This window comes from Mesoplodon bidens (genome assembly GCF_964165515.1).
Source record: "Mesoplodon bidens genome assembly, chromosome: 2".
In the NCBI taxonomy this organism is placed as follows: Eukaryota; Metazoa; Chordata; class Mammalia; order Artiodactyla; family Ziphiidae; genus Mesoplodon; species Mesoplodon bidens.
This window is the reverse complement of record NC_138177.1, coordinates 149,517,343-149,540,796: the sequence shown is the minus strand read 5'-3', so window position 1 is coordinate 149,540,796 and position 23,454 is coordinate 149,517,343. Positions and strand designations below refer to the sequence as shown.

General features: G+C 39.5%; 1 protein-coding gene across 2 annotated transcripts in view; it reads right to left on the bottom strand.

The window, feature by feature from the left end:
• ZSWIM5 (zinc finger SWIM-type containing 5) overlaps positions 1 to 23,454 on the bottom strand; it is a 259,729-nt gene that overhangs the window by 22,835 nt on the left and 213,440 nt on the right. For both annotated transcript variants that reach the window (XM_081225797.1, XM_081225798.1), the window contains 7 exons: positions 13,818 to 13,997; positions 8,702 to 8,878; positions 6,000 to 6,146; positions 5,350 to 5,487; positions 3,675 to 3,935; positions 3,325 to 3,460; positions 2,315 to 2,472 (listed from right to left, as the gene is read on the bottom strand). In XM_081225797.1, coding sequence (XP_081081923.1) covers positions 2,315 to 2,472; positions 3,325 to 3,460; positions 3,675 to 3,935; positions 5,350 to 5,487; positions 6,000 to 6,146; positions 8,702 to 8,878; positions 13,818 to 13,997 — 1,197 coding nt within the window. The remainder of the gene's footprint in view (positions 1 to 2,314; positions 2,473 to 3,324; positions 3,461 to 3,674; positions 3,936 to 5,349; positions 5,488 to 5,999; positions 6,147 to 8,701; positions 8,879 to 13,817; positions 13,998 to 23,454) is intronic.

Below are 23,454 nucleotides of genomic sequence, written 5' to 3'. Positions count from 1 at the left end.
GTAAATATCCTGTTCCTCATCAAATGTTCAACCACTAGCTTAGCATCTATTGCTATTTCTTCACTGTGGCTATTCTAGGTAACTCATATAAGTGGAATCATACAATGTTTGTCTTTTTGTGTCTGGTTTATTTCACTTAGCATAATGTTTTCAAGGCTCATCCATGTTGTAGCATATATCAGAATTTCATTCCTTTTTATGGCTAAATAATATTCCATTGTGTGCATATACTCCATTTTGTTTATCCATTCACCTGTTGATGGATACTTGAGTTATTTCCAACTTTTGGCTACTGTGAATAGTGCTGCTATTAATATTGGTGTACAAATAATCTGTTTAAGTCCATGTTTTCAATTCTTTTGGGTATATAACTAGCTAATTCTTATTTATTTTTGAGTGAACTTTGGTAGTTTACGTCTGTGAAGAAATTAGTCTATTTCATTATGTTGTTTAATTTATTAGCATAAAGTTATTCATAATATTCCCTTATTAACATTTTAATGCCTTTAGAATTTGTTGTGATGTCACTTTTCCCATTCTTGATATTGGTAATTTTTGTCTTCTCATTTTTTCTTGATCAGTCTGGACATAGATTTCAATTTTATTTATCTTTTCAAAGAAACAGCTTTTTGTCTCATTGATTTTGTCTGTTTTTCTATAGTTTATTTCATTGATTTCTGTTCTGATCTCTATTATTTCCTTTCTTTTGCTTACTTTAGGTTTCATTTGCTCTTCCTTTTCTGGCTTCTTAAGGCAGAATCTGAGATCACTGATTTGAAACTTTTCTTCTTTTCAAATATAGGTATTAAGTGCTAAAAATTTCCTGCTAAGTAAAGCTTTAGACCCAATCCACAAATTTTTATATGTTGTGCTTTTTCATTCAGTTTACAATATTTTCTAATTTTCTTGTATTATTTTCCCTTTGTCCAATGAGTTATATGGAAGTGTGTGGTTTAATTTCCAAAACTTCAGTGGATTTTCCATATATCTTTTTATTATTGATTTCTAATTCAACTGTGGTTGTCTGGAAAAGATTTTTATTTCACCTTTGTTTTTGAAAGATATTTTCACTGGTATAGAATTCTAGGTCAAAAGTTTTTTTTTAAAGTACTTTAAAGATTTTTCCCCACTGTCTTCTGGCTTACACTGCCTCTAATGAGAAACCTGCTCTCATACTTATCTTTTGTCCTTTTATGTAATGTGTATTTTTTCCCTCTAGTTGCTTTTAAGTAAGATTTTCCCTTTTATCACTGGTTTTAAGCAATTTGATTATGATGTGCCTTGGTATAATTTTCTCCATATTTCTTGTGCTTGAGGTCATTGAGCATCCTGGATTTGCAGTCATCCTTATCCTGCTTGGAATCTGACACTCCATGCCAGGCCACTGCCACCCCCACTTCCGACATGGATGACTATTGTCATATTTATTACTTTTGCCAATAAGACTTGTGAAAAATGTTATCTCAGGGTAATTTTAATTTGTATTTCTCCAGTGAGGCCAGGCATTTTAATTGTTTAAAAGTCATCTGTATCTTCTTTTCTGTAAGCTTGCCTGATCATATTTTGTTCAATTTTTGTATTGGTTTTTTGATCATTTTTATATTGATTTATCTGTATCTTTTATCTTTTCTACAATGAGCATGCATTTTTTTGCAATAAGAAGACACAACAAAAAGTAATTTTAAATTTAAAAAGTGCTTTTAAAAACTCATGTAGTTTCCTGGTATTGGAAAAATATTCATAGTCCATGGTAGCTAGTATTTTATTATAACTTCTCAGGGGCTTATTTTCACTTCTCTTTGTGATTAAACCTACATAACTAACATGGAGTGTGTGAGCTTAAAAGCCTGAGTCACTCTGGACTGCCTATCTTTTGACCAGGGGCCCTAGAAAAATCATAAACTCTTGTATCTGTAAAGAGATCTGGAGCTCCATCACTTCAGTAGATCTTCCAATGGCCCTGGGAAGCTGACAGGTCATTGACAATGATCCCCATTTTATAGATTTTTAAACCAGAGGCTTAGAAAGGTAAAGTGACTTTATCATACGGAAGGTTAGATTTAGAAGTTACCTTAAATATGATCTCATTCTCTGTACTCAGAGTCCTACAATTAGTAACTACAGCAAAACTTTGGCTTGGACTCATGTGTTCATTCTAATAGCAGTAATCAAAGTGAGGATCCCTATCACTATAAGTGCTTAGGGGAGGACAGATAGCTTCTCTTCTTCAGGAGACAGCAGGCTAAGCCTTTGATAGGCCATGACTGGGCAGGCATACTGGGGGTGCTGGAGCCTTAGGTCTTTCTATGCTCACCTTTGGCAGCAGTCAGCATGGTGGAGGCCAGTTCACACTGCTGTGATTCCAAGTGTCCAAGCGTGAACCAGCGAGGGTAACGGCTGGGCACCACAGATACCATATGGTGAGGGTGGGAAGTGTCGCCTGCAGAAGTTGAGTTTTCTAGAACAGGTAACCTAGAAGACCCAGGGAGAGTCATAAGCTATCACCCAGACCCTTGCCATTTGGAGCCACCTTAGGGCAGCTTGTTCTTTGCTGGGGAGGAATTGGGCAGGAAAGGGTTAATGAAGAACTTTGAAGGTTTTGAAACCTGTGGTACCGTACTTTATATGAGGTGAGTGCCTGGGCACTTGTAGAACTCAAGCTGAATAGTTCTTACTGCAGATGGATTTGAAAGACAGTTCAAAAACCATAAGATTATTTTTAAAAGCATAAGAAATATATGCCAAGTAATCCTCAGCAGTCCTTTTTGGTTGAGCTGAGGAGCTTTCTCAGCCTTATAGCCTAACTAAAATTCTTCTTCTGTATGTTCTGCTGCATCCTAGAGGTCCACCTGCCTGAACCAAGAATCCTATTCTAGTTTGGAAACAGGATGCCCACAGCTCATTGTTCTCAAGTCTTGATATAGAAAGACTTACTTCTACTTCCCCAGATGTATCTGGTGACCTATGCCTGGGAACCATTTCTCAGTTAGGTATGGAAAGGCTCAAACCCCTTGTGAAGCTGCCAAACTGGGCCCAGAACAAAAGAGACTCAGGCCTTGGGTGATCCATATCTGTTAAAAATTCAGAGACTTCTTCAGACAGTTCACTGAGAATGCAGCCAGGGAGCAAGTGTGTCACCAGCAAGGCATCCCAGATAGGAATCCTAGATCATATGAAAATATCTGAAACATTTTAGGGCAGGCTGATGGCAGGTCCAATAGAATAGAGAAAGAGTGAAGAGAAGAAAGTGTGACAAACAAAGAAAAAGAACATATGAGACTTCTGGTTTAGTGGAGGCATTTGGGCTAGGAAAGGGCTACCCACCTCATGGCACGTAAGGCTAATTTATAGGACAGGTCTGGATCATGAGGCAGTAGAGCTGAGAACAAATACTTGGCAAAGGTATGCATGGGAACACTCTCTCGGTGGATGACTTCTCCCAGACCGCTGAAGGGGCCTCCTGCAGGAAGAAGATAAGCCAGCCAGTTATTTATCTGTATGCTTTTATTTGTCTGCCTGGACTTGAGCCTTAGGATCCCACATGTGTTTGCTAGCCATAAGAACCTTCACTATACTTTAACGTCAAAAATGTTGCTATACCTGTGCTCTGTTAGAGAGGGGAACCCAGAGTCACAGGCCTAAGACTCGGTGACAATAGCCCCTTCTCTACTTACCTTCCAGGAGTAAGATGCACTGCTTCTGCAGTGTTTGCACTAGCTCATCATCCAGCTGCAGCTCCTGGAGTCGACTCAGGAGCTGCTCCTCATTACGGCACACCTTGTCCTGTGCGTAGAGGCCTTCAGGCATCACCCTCTGTTGACCCATCCCCATCAGAGCAACTTCCATGGCCAATGACAGGTAGGACTCACTGCTGTCTGGGCAGCCTGCAGCCACAGGCACATGCTGGTACACAGGGGCTCTGCTTTCATTCATATCTGAGGACAACAGGGCACCGGATTCGGTAGGTCAGGCCCCATGGATTTTTCTGCCTCTCTTCCCCCCACACTTTGGAATACAGCTTGGTCAAGAGCTAACACAGGGAAGCTGAGTCAAACACCAGAACAGTAAGACAAATATACTGAAAAAAGGTTATTTTACAGGGTTACAAAGTTTCCTAACTCCTTCCTAATGCATTATCTGGCTAGGCCAGCTGGGGAAGAATACAATCATACTAATCTTTTGCTAGAATGTTATGTAATACTATAATTATCTATTTTTGTGTCTGTCTCTTCACTAGAATGTAAGAACCTTAAAGGAAAGAGACTTTATCTTACTGCCTGAGGCATCTCCAGGGCCTGGTATGTGGATGGAGCTAAGTGTATGTCTATGGTAAATAAACCCCAAGTACAACTTCAGGTTTTCAAGATGTAAGTGTCATTGTGCAGATGAAACAGACCAAAGATGATGAGTCCTTTTTCAGGGGATCAGAGGGAAGACAGGGTAGCCCCTACCTTGCACTGGGGCCACCCCTTGTATCTCTACCCACAGAAATCCAAATCCATCCAGTTAAACTATTACTTTTGTGACATTTGCAACTTTTATGTTATTATTACTTTATATGTTCCACCTTTGGGTTCAAAGTTTCAGCAGGAGAGCACAGGTTTAAAAGCCAGAGTCCTAATTTCTTTCCTTTCCCCTTCCTCCATCTGGTAAATATTTATGGAAGACTATTAAATGGGAGTTATTGCCCTAAGTGCTAGGATCACAATGATAAGTCATAATTTCTGCTTTCAGGGACCTGACAGTCTAGTAAGAGATACTTACTTGTAAACAAATTGTAATGCAGTGTGCTAAATACCGTAACAGATGTATGTATACAATACAGTGATAGCATAAAGGAAAGAAGAATCAGTTCTGTCTCAAGTCCTTGCTACTTTGAGACTTTATTAAATTACTTCCCTTTTATTTCTGTTTTGTAAATTTGGTACAAAACCACCATAAAGGAGAATGTTCAAGGGGAACATGAGAGTATTACACAAGGTATATACACTGCTGATGGAAGTTTTTTCCCCCTTCCAGACTCTGAGGACTACTTGGCCTCTGACTCCTCAAATCCCCCTAGCCCTTCTTATTCCCCTTGGGTTACTCTTTAGGCATTCACACGGTAGGGAAGTGAGAGGAGCAAAGGAAGACTGAGGCTGGCACAGTAAAATGGGTGAGTAGGACAGGGCCAGTCCACAGAGTGGGAAAGGAAGGTGGGAAAGAGAGCAATCCCAAGAAAACCTCTCAGGGGAGGTCCAGTTTGGATAAGAGACCAAAAGGCTGCAAGAGGGGTAAAACAGCCTCTGTCATGGAGGAGAAGAGAGCTCCCAAGGGCAGTTTCGGCTTGCCTTGGGCTGACCCCTGTACCTGACACTTCCAGATAGCCATCATCATTCAGGCGGCAGGCCTCAGTCAAAGTGAGAAACAGGCAGCCAATGGGATCCAGGGGGTGGCCCACCCAGCCTTCTAGGTTTGTGATCGTTGTGGTTCCTCTCTGCAACAGTTCTGGAAACAAGCAGGTCAAGGTTTCAGGGAGTGATAGAGACACACTGCTCTCTGTCCCTGCCTGGTCTCTCCATTAGTCTCTTCACCAGTCTCTTTCAGACATTGGCCCTGAAACTCAAAGTAAAGCTTCCCTCACTGTCTTGCTTTGGGTTGATGAGACTAGTCACAAGCTCATCAGCCAGCTCTGAGGCATGTGGTATGCATTTAGGCTGCCTGCTGACAGCACACATATGTAGACACAGCTTTACAGATCTTCTCATACCAGATCTTAGTGGATTCAACTGTCCTGTGAGAGAGGCAGGCCAGCATTATTATTCCCATTTTACAGATAAGAAAACTGATATTCATAGAGGTAAAGTGAGGCACTCCACACAGCACGTAGAATGACCTAGAATCCCCTAGCCCCTGTAACACCAGGAAACTTAATGAAAATTAAGTACTAGGCCTTGCAGCCCCTGAAGATCCTCATCAGCCTCAGCCTAAGGAGTTAAGATGGCTCTTGATCACTATACCTTTCTTCTGATGCTTGTAGATTTCCAGCTGCCGTTGCTGCTGCAATCTCAGAGTATTGATAATGGCCACTGTGAGTCTGAGGGCCTCTTTAGGGTAACCATGGGAACGCAGGGCATCAACCCGAGCACAGGCTGTAGGCACATGCTCTACCAGATGAGAAGAAAATATTTTGATTGAGTTAAATTTTCAAATCAGGAAAATTCATGCTTGACAAAGGGAGATTGTATTCAGTTCAGTTCCTCAAATTCAACCTGACATCTACTGTGTACCAGAAATTGTATTTTATCTTTTAGGGACAGAAAGTTGAATAAGTCACACGTACTACCTCCAAGGAGATACCCTGCAGCCTCAGTGTAGTGGTTTGGTGTAGAAAGGGACAAAGAACTAGGATAATAAAATGTTGTACCTCTTTGTGAACATGTACTACAGGAATGCAATGTAGCAACAAACTGCCTTTATAGAGGGAAAGGCCTCATTTGTTTATTAATCCTATGCTTCCTGAGAACCTATTAAATGCCAGGTAGCATGCTGGGCAAAGCAACTACAAAGATGAATAAGAAATGGTCACTTTCCTCAAAGTGCTCGCAAATGATACATAAACAGATCATTATAAAACAGTTGAAAAGAAACGGCATGATAGAAATATACACAGAAAGAAAATAATATTTGAGCTATATCCTTTGTAGGGCAAGTAATATTTAAAATATGTAGACAAGCAGGGAAAGGCATTCCTGGTTGCCTTCATATGTAACATATAAACAGAGGCATATAAGTAAAAGCATAAAAAGTATTCTAGATAACATCTTCAGAGTACGGCAAATAGTTCTGTGTGGAGTTAGGTTATGTGGCTAAAGATAGCCTGGAAAGGTAGAGTCTGGGATGTTAAGAGCTTTGGATGCCATACTAAGGAGTTTGGATTTACCTTACGTATAACAAATGACTACCAAAGGCTTATAAATGGGGAAGTGATTATAATGAGATTTACGGTTTATTTTGTGATTTCTTTTAAGATAACATTAAAAATTATACAAATAATTACAGAAAATTTGAAAATACAGATAAAATAGAAAATAAAGATTGGAGATGACCATTATTCCTAGTTTCATATTTCATTTTATGAAAAATATATATATCCAGACTTTTCTATTTAATTTTAATAAAAATGGGATATTTCAATTATTGTTTTGTAACTAGGTTTTTCCACTTAATAACGTATTGTAAATATTTTCCCATATCATTAAATATACTTCTATAACATTAAAAATGATTACATACCATTCCACTGAATATGCATACTATCCATTAAGTCAATCAGTCCCCTATTGTTGGACATTTAGATTGCTTCCAATTTTTCTCATCTGTACATTATACATCCATGCTCTAATAAACCCCATAACTTTATGCATATTTTTAGTTAATTATAGCTCAGGATAAATTCCTAGAGGTAGAATTCCTGGATCAAGGGCTATGAATGTATTTTAAAGGCTTTTGATAAATGTTGTTGAAATGTTGTAAGCATTTACATTCCTAGCAGTAGTATATGAGATTACCTCTCCTACATGTAACCTCTCCTCTACCAAAACCTAATTATCTTTGTTTATAAAATTTCTGACTATTTGCAATCGAAATATGATAATTCAGTGTTGTTTTGATTTGCATCTTTGTTTATTAACGAGGTTATATTTTTTCTCATGCTTGTTATATATATGTTTTAGAAGTGTTAGATCAGAGAAGAAGAAATATAGTCAAAGGGAATTTCAGGTGGATTCAGCAAGATCTTGTGAAAGACAAAGATATGGGGTGAGGGATGGAGGTAGGGAATTGGGAGATGATAATAAAAATGTACGTTATTGTCGTAAGACTCAGAAAATGCGTATTTTTAAAAAGTGTCTAGTTTGGAATGGGCATTCTGTAATAGTCAAGAATAGATTGACAGAGGCTAGAGGAGGGTTTAAACTCACAATGGAACAGCTCTATTCTGTTATGATGACGGAAGGAATGAGGAAGACAGCTTGGTGACAAATGCAGATAGTGCCTTAGCTACTAGTACAGAGTAATTTAAGTTTCAAAGTTCATGCCTTTTCAGCAAAATATGTAATTTCAGAGTAGATTACAATGTTGCTCAGTAACTGCTGACTAAGAGAGCCTGTGAACTAATGTCTAATGATTTATTTTTATTTTTTATTTATTTATTATTAGTTTCTGCTTTATAACAAAGTGAATCAGTCATACATATACATCTGTTCCCACATCCCTTCCCTCCTGTGTCTCCCTCCCTCCCACCCTCCCCATCACACCCCTCCAGGCGGTCACAAAGCACCGAGCCGATCTCCCTGTGCTATGTGGCTGCTTCCCACTATCTATCTACCTTACGTTTGGTACTGTATATATGTCCATGCCTCTCTTAATGTCTAATGATTTTGTTAGTACTCTCTCAGATTTACTAACTCCTTTCCCCTCCCCAAACTTAGGGAACAATATAAATCCCTCTATTTGAGGTTACTGTACCTCATTTGTACACATGCAAATCGCACAGGCTACACATAAATACCCTGAGGCCCTAGTCAAGGCCCCAGAAGATCTGTATGAAGACTGTCCAGAGTGTAGTTGTGTTGCTGGTACCTATGCAGATGGCTCACTCAAGCTTGGCATGAGGTGAGAGTGGGCTCTGAAATTCTGACAGTAGGACAGGTACACTTACCAAGCCACAGTGGCTGGCCTTGGGAATTAAAGAGTAGTCTCTCACTTTCCTGCTGGCAGGCAGGAGCTATATATACATCACTGCTGATTATTCGCTGTAAGTGGCTGTCCTGCCAATGCAATTCACGCCCCTCGATGGCTCTAGTGAACACTGTCCGTCTTGGTCTGGATAAAGAATCTGGGGAAAGAAAGAAATGCAGCAGTTCAATGATGGGTAATCTGAAGCTCTAGCTCCTGTGTCTTCTTCAGGGTGGGAGGAATGGCAGAAGAATAGTGCATAGTTAGTGACAGCAGTCACTCTGCCATCTGTCTGGGTGTTCGTTGTGTTGCTTCTTTATCGGATAGCTTTTAGTGTGTCTGTGCCCTCTATGGGAAGAACCTTTCTACATAGATCTATGGCTGAAGACCAATTTCTCCTAGGACCCAGAGCCACATGAAAGAGAGGAGGGACAGTGGTGCTCAGCTGCTCAATTATGAGGATACAAACTGCTTCTATAGAAGCCAGAGGAACAGAGAAGCAGCTAGGTAATGTCCCTGGCCAACTCATAACCTGTTTCTTTTACAGCATGACCCACATCAGACTAAGTACTTCTGTGACATTGATATAAAAGCTGAAAAAGAGCTGAAGCCCTGTGTATTCTGGTATCTTTATCACACTACTGTCTGCGAGCTTACAACCTTGTTCTCCCATAAGAAAAACTGATGCTGACAAAAGACTAAATTGTTTTCTCACTGGAGCCCTACCATGCCATCTCTCTTCAGGAAAAGGGCTGCAGGGAAACAGTAGACAAAGTAAGCTCAACTCTTCAGGGTGGTATGTAGGAAGACCAAATGGAAGATACAATCATAAAATGTGGATATAGAAGGACTCATGGAAGTGACATTTAAGGAAATAAAAACATAAAACGATCATTTAACTGACTCTCTGCCAGACTAAGAACAGTTGAAACTATTTTGGGATCAAGAACTGAAATACAGATATTTCCAGAGATGCCCAAATGAGTTGTGAATCTACTGATCCTGTGCAAAAATATTGGGAGGGAAAGTCAGAGGATTCAGACTGAACATGAAAGAAATGAACATATTCATCTACTAAGCAAAAGTCCTTGGCATCTGGTCATCTCTTCAGAAACTGGTATGTTCCTTAGAGTGCAGGCTCAGAGGATTAAATCAGAATAGCACTGACAATATTTACTGAAATTGCTTCTCCTTCATGTCACCCCTCAGTTGAAGCACAACAACCCTTCTACTGCCTGCAGTCGGAGCCCCTCTCCTGCTAAACTGAGAATCCACCGTGGGTCTGCTCAGCCCACAGTGGGGATTAGGCTCCCAATATGTTTTGTATTTCATGAAGTCAGCAAATAATGACTGCCTACTACATGGCAGGTACTGTTCTAGGTATTGAGGATATAAGAAGTCCTTGGCTTCGTGGACCTTTATATTCAAATGGGGAGAGACAGTTAAATGAATGTATAGTATAGTAAATATATAAGATGGTTATGAGTGCTATGGAAGAGACTAAAGCAAAGTTAGGGAAAAAGGCAAGTTGGTATTGGGTGGGGGTTATTGTTTTATATAGCATGGTTTTTAATAAGGTAACATTTGAACAGAGAACTGAAGGAACTGAAGAGCAAGCCTCAGATATAACTAAGGGAAGAGCATCCTAGGCAAAAGGAACAGCAAGTGCTAGTGGTGGGAACAGATTTGGAGTGTTTGAGGGTAGTGAGGAGGCCAGTGTACCTAGAATGGAGTAAATAAGCAGGAAAGTCATAGGAGATGAGGTCAGAGAGATACTAGGAAACCAGACCATGGAGGGCCTTCTGGGCCATGAGGCAAAGATGAGAAGCCACTGGAGGTCTTTGAGCCATTGAAGGTATATGATCTGATATGCATTTTAAAAGGACAACTGGCAGCAGTATTGAGAATAGACTTTACGATGAAAGCAGTTAGGAGGCCACTGCAATAATTTGTGAAAGATGATGGTAATCTGTTCAGAGTAATAAGCAGTGGAGGTAATGAGAGTAAATGAACCCTGGATATATTCTGAAGGTAAAGGTAATAGGATTTGCTCATGGATTAGATCTGGGATGAGAAAGAGAAGAATCAAGGATGACTCCAAGGTTTTTAAGATAGACTTGTCATATATGCAGACAGGGAAGACTGCAGGAGGAGCAGGTTTGGGTGGGGCTAGAGGGGTAAGAAATCCTACTGATATCCTATTAATATCTAAGCTGAAACATCAAAAAGGTAGATGAACATGTAAATCTGGAGTTGAGAGGAAAAGTCTGGGCAAGAGATATAAATCTGGATGTTATTAGTATATAGATGATTATTAAAACAATGCAATTACCAGTGGAGTAAATATAGAAAGAGAAGTGGTTTGATAACTGAGCCCTGGGTACTCTAGCATTTTAGGTTGAGAAGTGGTGGGGAGACAGTAAAGGAGATTGAGAAGGAGGGGCCAATGAAGAGGAGAACCAAGAGAGCAGTGTCTTGGAAATAAGGTGTTTGAAGGAGAGAGTGATCGATTGTGACAAATACTGATGATAGGTCAAGTAAGATTCTGACTGAGAACTAGATTTAGCAATGGTTAGCGTTAGTGACCAGTCCAAGAGATGTTTCAGTACTGAAGGGATGAAAGCCTGACTGGAATGAGTTGAAGAGAGAATAAGAGCAGAAGAAGTAGAGAAGATAAATATAAAATATTCTTTTGTTTTGAGCATTTTTCTTAATTCTACCACTTATTTCTACTACCTCAGAGAAACAAGGTGGTAGACAGAGAGTCATGTGTGGTCAACAAGAATGTTTTTTGCTTTGTTTTGTTTTGGGATGAAAGATAAAACAATGTGCTTGTATACTCAGAGGAATAATCCACAAAAATCTATGACGCAGGAGAGAGTAGAGATAGTTCCTGGGGTGATGTCCTAGATAAAAGGAATAAGATTTCAAGAACAAGTGGAGCGTTTGGACTTAGACAGAAGCACAAACAAAAACAGCAGAAGAGGCAGAGTAGATGGCTATAGACAGAAGCAGATGTGGTGATAGAGTTTTGGAAGTTCTCTTCTGATTGCTTCTATATTCTCAGTGAACAGGAAGCAAGTCTTCAGGATGAAAGTGAGGATGGGGAGAAAGTACAGAAAGTTTTAAGGAAAAGATGGTATGAAACAGTAATTTAGAAGACTGAAAGAAGGCATAGACTAGGGAAATGTAGTTGATGTCTGGACAATACTATGGACCCACTTGAGATTAGTGGTCATAAACTTAAGATAAGGCCAGTTATCATAGTCATGTTTCTCTCCACCACGTTCAGCTGTGTGGGTGTGAGCACTGAGTAACTAGAAAGTTAAACTGAACTACTAGGGTTAGGGTTTTGCTATGTGAGTGTAACTAAGGGAACGAGGGGGTTGAGTATGTATGCAAGGTAGTGATTATAATGATGCACCAAGGAATCTAGCCGGGATAAGAAGGAAAATGAGGCTACCACAAGAATGAAAAAGTGATAGGATCAAAATTCCTAGTGGATCAAAGAGTTACTGGAACTGGAATACCAGAGAAAATAACCTAGTAAGACTGGTGGTGCTAATTAGAGCTTCTTGAAATTGCGATTGTGAAGAAGGTGTAGTTATTGGTAATGACAAGCTTTAGGGTATGATCTTGGGGTTGCATAGCTAAGTTATGATAGAAGATAGACTATTAAAAGAGAGGAGGTCAAAGAACTGAAAGACTAGAATACTGAAAGTACCATCTATGTGGCTATTTAAATGATCAAGAATCATGACAGAAGTAGAGGCAGAGAGTAGTGTTAGTGAGCCAGTAACCAAAAATCTTCAAGGAATGAGGGGGATTGCCCCAGAGGTCAAACGACCAAAACCTGGAGGGCAGCAGACAGCATATTTTAACAGCACTGACTTTAAAGCTGGGGGGTATTTTAGGAAGGAGGGTAGGACAATGATGTAGAAATGGCAGTGAAGAATAAGCAGGATGCCTATTGCTCCATCAGGCCCAAAGGTAAAGAGATGTGAGAGATAAATCAGCCAAAGCTTGAGAAGACTTAAGAGGAAACAACATCCTCAAATAAGAACCAGTAACAACGAATAACCAGTATACTGTGACAAGGAAGAAACTGCCAGACTGGAGGCACGTGTTTATACACATGTGACTCTCTCTATGCCAAACCAAAGTTAATACTGAAAGGATAGATTCCTGTGTTGTGGAGGTTAGATGAATGCCAGCAAAGGGTAGCTTCAAGTGGCAAAGTTGTAGGCTTTTCATCTCTCATTACCTTGGTTGCCTTAAATACACTGATAATCAATTATGGTACAGTAGATGAAGACCAAGCAAGAACAATAATTTAAGTGATTTCCTCCTAGAGGTTAAAAATATCAGTAGATTTATCACTTAAAATAAAAGGGAGGACATGTAAAATCAATGTCTGATAAAATCTACCAGTAAAGGATCCCCATGGGCTAAAGAGCAATCAGTTGCCAACAGCAAATGGCCTGAGTTAGATGAACTAAAGCTGATGTGAATGTTGATGTCCAGTGATACCTGGTCAGTGGGCCCAAAAGGCAGAGGGTACAATATCACTGTACTGGATTTGTCTTAAAATGGAGCAAGAGTCCTAGCCATATCTCGGAATGATGACCCCCTCCTATAAATCTGCTGTATCAAAATTTGAGGAAAACAGAAAAAAGTAAGTAAGAAAGGCAATTGTCAGGACATTTTTTTAAGTTGTTTTTTTTTTTTCTCCCAGGTCTTCTATCATTCCCTTGAGGTAGATCTTCTGAGCTAAAACCAACCCCAACTGAGGCCAAGATCCATTAGTCATGAAAAACTTGAAGGGTAAAGAGGATTCATGAAGAGGGCTCTAGGAATTTATGCTGGGCACTGTAAGGACACTCTAGATGTGGAAAAGGACAGCATCCTCAGTGTCAAAGATACAAGCTTACCCTTATTTAAGGTTTGGCATTTCAAGACAAACAAAAGAACAGGCTTTTCTTATTTAGGATGACAATTCTGACAGTCCAAAAGTTGTCCAGCTACCTTTGTTCTCAGGCTTTACCCTCCGACCTTTTAGAGTTCCAGGCATGAAGACGCTAAAATGATATCTGGCTCACCTGAACGGTGACTGGCATTCTGGGGAAGTGCGTTGGTGATGTTGGGCAGCTCATGACCATAGTTCCCATCCTCTAGGGGACAGACATCCAGGTCATTCCACTTCTGCAGTTGCTGCAGCCAACAGGATTTTTCCTCCAATTTGCAATGTGGATTTAAAATGATGCACACCCATAACGCCCCTGGAAAAGAAAGCAACCCACATTCTTGACATCTCTCCTTTGATGTATGTCTAAGCCTTAATTTTTCAGTTTACTCTTTTCTTCCATTTTTTGTTGGTAGGAAAAGTTTCCAAAATATCAGCTTTTCTCAATATAAAAAACCAAATCTGAAAAAAACCAGCCCCAAAATCAAATCTGTTAAAAGTTTTCAGAAATGCTTATTTTTCCTTCCCAAAGTTTTCTTAAAGCAGAGTGACTATACTGATATCTGGATATATGCCTGTGATGATGAACAAGACAGATTTGGGCTTGAATTCTGAGCTCAGATCTGCAGTCCAACAAACATTTATTGAGAGAGTTCTTGTTGAAGACCTTGTATTGGAGAATAAGACTCTATTCCTACCCTTGAGGAGCTGTCCAATGGGGGAGATAGATAAATCAACACAGTGTCATTTGAACATGATAAGTGTTAGATAAAGATATATTCAGGGTACAATAATAGCACAGAGGAAGGGCATTTAGCATAAGAAGGAAGGTGCTCAGAAAAGGATTCAATTTTAGTTGACCTTGGACTTTCTGAGCTTCAAATCCCTCAACTGTAAAACTGAGATCATAATGTAAAGGGCCTAGCATATTATTTGGCACAGAGTGTAATTTAGTATTTCCCTTTTCCAGGGAAAATCGTTTATTTGTACTTGGATTTTGATAATGTTGATCAGCTGTGATGCCTTAAAACTATCACATTCTTGGATCTTCTCTGTCACTATAGCAGAGTATCACATATTCCACATAACCAATGAGTACTGTTTCTTTGACCACATCACCCTTCTTTGCAAGCAAACCTGCTTCTTATTTTCAAAGTTGGCTATGTGGCTGAGACAGAAATATTCTCAATCTCAAGTTAACAATAAGCCTGGCTGCAGAGTGTCTTAAGTTAAACATCCTTTGGGATGGTGTTACATATATAGACGGCAGTATATTCAGACACTATTTCAAGGCCCCTCAAAGTCAAATTGGAATGTTTTAAAAGACCATTTAAGCCTCAATTTCAGGTACTAACTAGAGATGATGAAAATTCATTTCTATTGGCTCAGTTCAGTTTTTCAAATCCACAATGAAAAAGAAACTACACTATGTAATATAATAGTATTATATAATGATGGTTCTTAAGGGGATTATAGTTAGGAGTCCCTCAAAAAATAATTATACTAAAGCATAGTAAACACTATTATAACCACATATAAAGTGCTATGAGAATATGTATGATGGAACAATTAACTCTGTAAGTGGGGTCAGGAAAAGTTATAACATTTGAGTTTGGCCTTGAAGAATAAACATGAGTTAATTCTAGTTAAAAAAATGGCTAATTAAATACATATGTTCATCATCAGTCCCTCTTGATACTTCACTAAAATGAAAGTAGAGGGATAAAAACAGGCATAAACTCACACAGACACAGAGAATGGGAGAGATGAAAGAGAAGAGTCATAAAATTTGGGAATCTGGAAAGCATGTGGATGAGAGATAGCTGACATAGCAGAAGAAAGTTGAAAACTCCATCAGCAGTTACGAAAGCCCAGCAGCAGACTGATTCATGCTGCAGAGCCCCGCTGAAAGTGGGGCCGAAATATAGTGGAACAGGTTAGAAGTTTGTCAAAGGTCTCAGGATCACAGACTTCCTCCTCTATTCAAGGTAGCTCAGTGCCTGTTCACTCCCTCTCCTGGAAGAAAACCAGAGCTTTACTCACTGGCAAGATAGATTCAGAGAGGCTCTGGATTGGGAATACTGTGTACAACTGAGGGTGGGGTTTCCATGCGAAAAACTGAGGGAGTAAGAAAAATATACATATTGTACAAATGGACACCCTTAACCCCACCATCAAACCCTTTCCCTATTTGGTTCTGAGAAAACTGTGACAGGCTTATAATCCAGACATGGTGTTCATGTCCTAGTGTTTTGTGGAAGGTAGAACTTGTGAGTAAAAAAATTAGCTGAGGAAATATCTAAGCAAAGTGTTGAAGGAGCAGCCTGGTTTCTCTTGACTGCTTATAGTAAAATGCAAGAAGAAAGAAATTATTTAAAGACAGAACTGTGAATCAAAAAGGAAGCAGAACTTAAAGATGTGGAACATGCTCAGCCTATCCACATTGAAAAGAATGAGAAAGCCTGTTTGGGAAAGAATATAACGGTGTGACCCTTAGAGAGGTAAATCTTCATTTTTTATTGTAGGAATAAAAAGAGAATACCTAGAATTAAAAAATCAAGAAAGAACAGTTATTTAGAAATGTGGAGGCATGTTAGAAAAAGCAGCTAAACGAATTAAAAATTGCTCTTTCTGAGAAGTAGGAACTGACAATGTGAAGGAATATGGCATAGGAATATTGTTTTTTATTATAAAGTTTGTAGAACTCTTTGACATTTTAACCTGTATACATGTATTACTTCATTTTGAAAGAAGAATGAGAGATAAATAGGAGTGGTTTGGGCAGAGAGATTGAGGGAGGGTATATACCCAAACAGGAGAAAGGACATAAGCGAAGGCAAAGACATTCTCGTGAGTCATTTTAGTCTCTTTGGATATTTAGTCTATTGGATGTTTTTTCCTTTTGGTAGAAAATTTTTGTAATCTAGCATGTTAGCTTTTAGTACTGTTGGGACTGTGAGTTCCTACCAATTACAGTGTCCTTTCTGAACACCAGGTGGCAGGAAATCCCTAATATATAGGAGGTAAAGGAGGTGAAAAATTTCTAACTGTGTGACAGTAAGAAAGATGCACAAATATTCAGATCATAGAAATTACTTTCTCTACTTTTAGAATTTAAGAATCCTAAAGGCCTGTATAAACCTCAAGAAAAAAATTTTTTTCTTCACATTGTAGTCCTTTCCTATGGTGTCTGTGTTACACTGTTTGCTGGTTCTTGTAAAATTAATGTAGGGATAGGGTCCCACCCACCAACAAACCAAAAAGATAAGAAAACCTCATCATTTAAGATGCAGGAAGAGGAGCCCTAAGAACAGAATTTTAAGGAAGCACCAATATTTAAGTTGTGAGCAGAGAAGAAGGAGGAATAAGCAAAAGAGATTAAGAAAGATAAGAGAGATGGAAGAACCAGGAGAAATTAGTGACCCACAAGCCAATTAGCAATGTCCAATGAGGCAGAGTGTCAGTATTAGTAACAAACATTTACTTTACAGTTTAAGATGTGCTTTTTGTTTATAGTGAAGTAAAAGATTTTCACATTTAACCTTCATAAGTATAACGAGAACCAAAGAGAGGCCATTAAACTTGGCCTTATGAATGGCAAAATCAATAGGATAACAGGAACAGAAAACAGATTGGGTGAGTTGAGAGAGGCTTAAGAGGTACAAAAAAAAAAAAACAGGGAACTAACTACAGTCATCAAGGAGTTACTATTTCCTAGGCACTGAAATATTAAAAAGGGGATCCCTAGAAAGTGAGTACTTTCACCTGTAAGTTTAAAATGAGTTTTCTGTTTTATTAAGTCATTATGGATTTGTTTTAAAAAAAAACTCGAGATTGCTGCATCTCTAAGAAAGAGACAAGGCAAAAAATCCTGCAGGTGCCTACATGTAATAGGCATGTAGGGACTGTGTTACCACGATCCAAAAGCAGATTTTCCAGCAACTTAAAAAAAGCATCACCTGGGCTTCCCTGGTGGCGCAGTGGTTGAGAGTCTGCCTGCCAATGCAGGGGACACAGGTTTGAGTCCTGGTCCGGGAGGATCCCACATGCCGCGGAGCGGCTGGGCCTGTGAGCCACGGCTACTGAGCCTGCGCGTCTGGAGGCTGTGCTCCGCAACAAGACAGGCCGCGACAGTGAGAGGCCCGCGCACCGCGATGAAGAGTGGCCCCCGCTTGCCACAACTAGAGAAAGCCCTCGCACAGAAGCGAAGACCCAACACAGCCATAAATAAATAAATAAATAAAGCAAAACTGTCAAAAAAAAAAAAAGCATCACCTGAGGATACAGGGAGGGGGAAGGGTAAGCTGGGACAAAGTGAGAGAGTGTCATGGACATATATACACTACCAAATGTAAAATAGATACCTAGTGGGAAGCAGCCGCATAGCACAGGGAGATCAGCTCCGTGCTTTGTGACCACCTAGAGCGGTGGGATAGGGAGGGTGGGAGGGAGGGAGACGCAAGAGGGAAGAGATATGGGGACATATGTATATGTATAGCTGATTCACTTCGTTATAAAACAGAAACTAACACACCACTGTGAAGCAATTATACTCCAATAAAGATGTTTAAAAAAAAAAGCATCAAAAACTCTAACCAAGTGTAGGTACTATGGAAGTTAAAATTTTACATAATTATTATATATTAAATATAATAATAAACAATAGTGACAAGTTATTTCTTTTTATGGGCTACGCATTATAATAGGCACTTTATATATATTATCTTATTCAGTCTTCCAACTGTGCGGGTCAGCAGGTCTTGGATTGGGTGTAGAAGGTAGAAAACAGAGGGAACCTAGGATGACTCAGATTTTCTTCTAGAGCAGCTAGATCCATCTCACGACCCTGTACTGAGATGGGGAAAATCAGGCTTTGGCGGGAAAAATAAGAGTTCTGTGATGGTCATGTTAAGTTTGAGATGTTTCTTAGACATGGTGGGAAGCTGGACACTGAGCCTACAGCCCAAGAGAAAGGTCAGGGCTAGAGACATAAACTTGTGACTTGCCTACATCTAGATTATATTTAAAGCCATGGGGGCTTCCCTGGTGGCGCAGTGGTTGAGAGTCCGCCTGCCGATGCAGGGGACGTGGGTTCGTGCCCCGATCTGGGAAGATCCCACATGCCGCGGAGCGGCTGGGCCCGTGAGCCGTGGCCGCTGAGCCTGTGCGTCCGGAGCCTGTGCTCCGCAACGGGAGAGGCCACAGCGGTGAGAGGCCCGCGTACTGAAAAAAAAAAAAAAAAAAAAAAAAAAAAAAAAAAAAGCCATGGGACTGAATATAATCACTTAGGTACAGAATGTAGACAGGGCAGTGGGTACTGCAGAATACTCAATATTTAGAAGGGTTGAGGAAAGGAAGAGGAGCCTACAAAGCAATCTGACAGAAAGTAGCCAGAATGTGGGAGGAAACCCAGGAGGGTGTGGGGTTATGGAAGCTAAGAGAATACGTTTCAAGACGGGTATGGTCAATTTTATTGAAAACTGCTAAGAGGTCAAGTAAAATAACAACAGAGAAGTGGTCACTGCAATATGGAAGTCACTGGTGACTGTAGCAAGAGCTACTTGTCAGTAGAATGGCAGCAATGAGCAATGGAAGCTCAATTGCAGTGGGCTCCAGAGAGAGAATGGAGGTAAGCAAATGGAAAGAGTGACTGCAGACAAGGTTATCAAGAAATGTTGTTTTGTGGGATAGGGAGGGTGGGAGGGAGGCTCAAGAAGAAGGGGATATGGGGATATATGTATACGTATAGCTGATTCACTCTGTTTTTTTTTTAACATCTTTATTGGAGTATAATTGCGTTACAATGGTGTGTTACTTTCTGCTTTATAACAAAGTGAATCAGCTATACACATACATATATCCCCATATCCTCTCCCTCTTGCGTCCCCCTCCCCTCCTCCCTATCCCACCCACACTTCCAGGTGGTCACAAAGCACCGAGCTGATCTCCCGGTGCTATGAGGCTGCTTCCCACTAGCTATCTATTTTATTTTATTTATTTATATTTTACATCTTTATTAGAGCATAATTGCTCTACAATGGTGTGACAGTTTCTGCTTTATAACAAAGTGAATCAGTTATACATATACCTATGTCCCCATATCTCTTCCCTCTTGCGTCTCCCTCCCTCCCACCCTCCCTATCCCACCGCTCTAGGTGGTCACAAAGCACGGAGCTGATCTCCCTGTGCTATGCGGCTGCTTCCCACTAGCTATCTATTTTACACTTGGTAGTGTATATATGTCCATGCCACTCTCTCACTTTGTCCCAGTTTACCCTTCCCCCTCCCCATATCCTCAAGTCTATTCTCTAGTTAGGTCTGCGTCTTTATTCCCGTCTTGCCCCTAGGTTCTTCATGACCATTCTTTTTTTCAAGATTCCATATATATGTGTTAGCATACAGTATTTGTTCTTCTCTTTCTGACTTACTTCACTCTGTATGACAGACTCTAGGTCCAACCACCTCACTACAAATAACTCAATTTCATTTTTTTATGGCTGAGTAATATTCCATTGTATATATGTGCCACATCTTCTTTATCCATTCATCTGTCGATGGACACTTAGGTTGCTTCCATGTCCTGGCTATTGTAAACAGAGCTGCAACGAACATTGTAGTACATGACTCTTTTTGAATTATGGTTTTCTCAGGGTATATGCCCAGTAGTGGGATTGCTGGGTCGTATGGTAGTTCTATTTTTAGTTTTTTAAGGAACCTCCATACTGTTCTCCACAGTGGCTGTATCAATTTACATTCCCACCAACAGTGCAAGAGGGTTCCCTTTCCTCTACACCCTCTCCAGCATTTATTATTTGTAGATTTTTGATGATGGCCATTCTGACAGGTGTGAGATGATATCTCATTGTAGTTTTGATTTGCATTTCTCTAATGATTAATGATGTTGAGCATTCTTTCATGTGTTTGTTGGCAATCTGTATATCTTCTTTGGAAAAATGTCTATTTAGGTCTTCTGCCCATTTCTGGATTGGGTTGTTTGTTTTTTTGATACAGAGCTGCATGAGCTGCTTGTAAATTTTGGAGATTAATCCTTTGTCAGTTGCTTCATTTGCAAATATTTTCTCCCAATCTGAGGGTTGTCTTTTCATCTTGTTTATGGTTTTCTTTGCTGTGCAAAAGCTTTTAAGTTTCATTAGGTCCCGTTTGTTTATTTTTCGTTTTATTTCCATTTCTCTAGGAGGTGGGTCAAAAAGGATCTTGCTGTGATATATGTCATAGAGTGTTCTGCCTATGTTTTCTTCTAAGAGTTTGATAGTGTCTGGCCTTACATTTAGGTCTTTAATCAATTTTGAGTTTATTTTTGTGTCTGGCGTTAGGGAGTGTTTTAATTTCATTGTTTTACATGTAGCTGTCCAGATTTCCCAGCACCACTTATTGAAGAGGCTGTCTTTTCTCCACTGTATATTCTTGCCTCCTTTATCAAAGATACGGTGACCATATGTGCATGAGTTTACCTCTGGGCTTTCTATGCTGTTCCATTGATCTATATTTCTGTTTTTGTGCCAGTACTATACTGTCTTAATTACTGTAGCTTTGTAGTATAGTCTGAAGTCAGGGAGCCTGATTCCTCCAGCTCCGTTTTTCGTTCTCAAGATTGTTTTGGCTATTCGGAGTCTTTTGTGTTTCCATACAAATTGTGAAATTTTTTTCTAGTTCTGTGAAAAATGCCAGTGGTAGTTTGATAGGGATAGCATTGAATCTGTAGATTGCTTTGGGTAGTAGAGTCATTTTCACAATATTGATTCTTCCAATCCAGGAGCATGGTATATCTCTCCATCTATTTGTATCATCTTTAATTTCTTTCATCAGTGTCTTATAATTTTCTGCATACAGGTCTTTTGTCTCCTTAGGTAGGTTTATTCCTAGATATTTTATTCTTTTTGTTGCAATGGTAAATGGGAGTGTTTTCTTGATTTCATTTTCAGATTTTTCATCATTAGTGTACAGGAATGCCAGAGATTTCTGTGCATTAATTTTGTATCCTGCTACTTTACCAAATTCATTGATTAGCTTTAGAAGTTTTCTGGTAGCAACTTTAGGATTCTCTATGTATAGTATCATGTCATCCGCAAACAGTGACAGCTTTACTTCTTCTTTTCCAATTTGGATTTCTTTTATTTCTTTTTCTTCTCTGATTGCTGTGGCTAAAACTTCCAAAACTATGTTGAATAAGAGTGGTGAGAATGGATAATCTTGTCTTGTTCCTGATCTTAGAGGAAATGGTTTAAGTTTTTCACCACTAAGGACGATGTTGGCTGTGGGTTTGTCATATATGGCCTTTATTATGTTGAGGTAAGCTCTCTCTGTGTTTACTTTCTGAAGGGTTTTTATCATAAATGGGTGTTGAATTTTGTCAGAAGCTTTTTCTGCATCTATTGAGATGATCATATGGTTTTTCTCCTTCAATTTGTTAATATGGTTTATCCCAATGATTGATCTGCATATATTGAAGAATCCTTGCATTCCTGAGATAAACCCCACTTGATCATGGTGTATGATCCTTTTAATGTGCTGTTGGATTCTGTTTGCTAGTATTTTGTTGAGGATTTTTGCATCTATGTTCATCAGTGATATTGGCCTGTAGTTTTCTTTCTTTGTGACATCTTTGTCTGGTTTTGGTATCAGGGTTTTGGTGGCCTCGTAGAATGAGTTTGGGAGTGTTCCTTACCCTGATATATTTTGGAAGAGTTTGAGAGGGATAGGTGTTAGCTCTTCTCTAAATGTTTGATAGAATTCGCCTGTGAAGCCATCTGGTCCTGGGCTTTTGTTTGTTGGAAGATTTCTAATCACAGTCTCAATTTCAGTGTTTGTGATTGGTCTGTTTATATTTTCTATTTCTTCCTGGTTCAGTCTCGGAAAGTTCTGCTTTTCTAAGAATTTGTCCATTTCTTCCAGGTTGTCCATTTTATTGGCATATTGTTGCTTGTAGTAATCTCTCATGATCCTTTGTATTTCTGCAGTGTCAGTTGTTACTTCTCCTTTTTCATTTCAAATTCTATTGATTTGAGTCTTCTTCCTTTTTTTCTTGATGAGTCTGGCTAGTGGTTTACCAATTTTGTTTATCTTCTCAAAGAAGCAGCTTTTAGTTTTATTGATCTTTGCTATCATTTCCTTCATTTCTTTTTCATTTATTTCTGATCCGATCTTTATGATTTCTTTCCTTCTGCTAACTTTGGGTTTTTTTTTTTTGTTGTTGTTGTTGTTCTTTCTCTAATTGCTTTAGGTGTAAGGTTAGGTTGTTTATTTGAGATGTTCTTCTTTTTTTTTTTTTTTGCAGTATGCAGGCCTCTCACGGTTGTGGCCTCTCCCGTTGTGGAGTACTGGCTCCGGACGCTCAGGCTCAGCGGCCATGGCTCACGGGCACAGCCGCTCCGCGGCATGTGGGATCTTCCTGGACCGGGGCACGAACCCGTGTCCCCTGCTTCGGCAGGCGGACTCTTAACTGCTGCACCATGAGGGAAGCCCCTTGTTTCTTAAGGTAGGATTGTATTGCTATAAACTTCCCTCTTAGAACTGCTTTTGCTGCATCCCACAGGTTTTGGGTCTTCGTGTTTTCATTGTCATTTGTTTCTAGGTATTTTTTGATTTCTTCTTTGATTTCTTCAGTTATCTCTTGGTTATTAAGTAGTGTATTGTTTACCCTCCATGTGTTTGTATTTTTTACAGATTTTTTCCTGTAATTGATATCTAGTCTCATAGCATTGTGGTTGGAAAAGGTACTTGATATGATTTCAATATTCTTAAATTTATCAAGG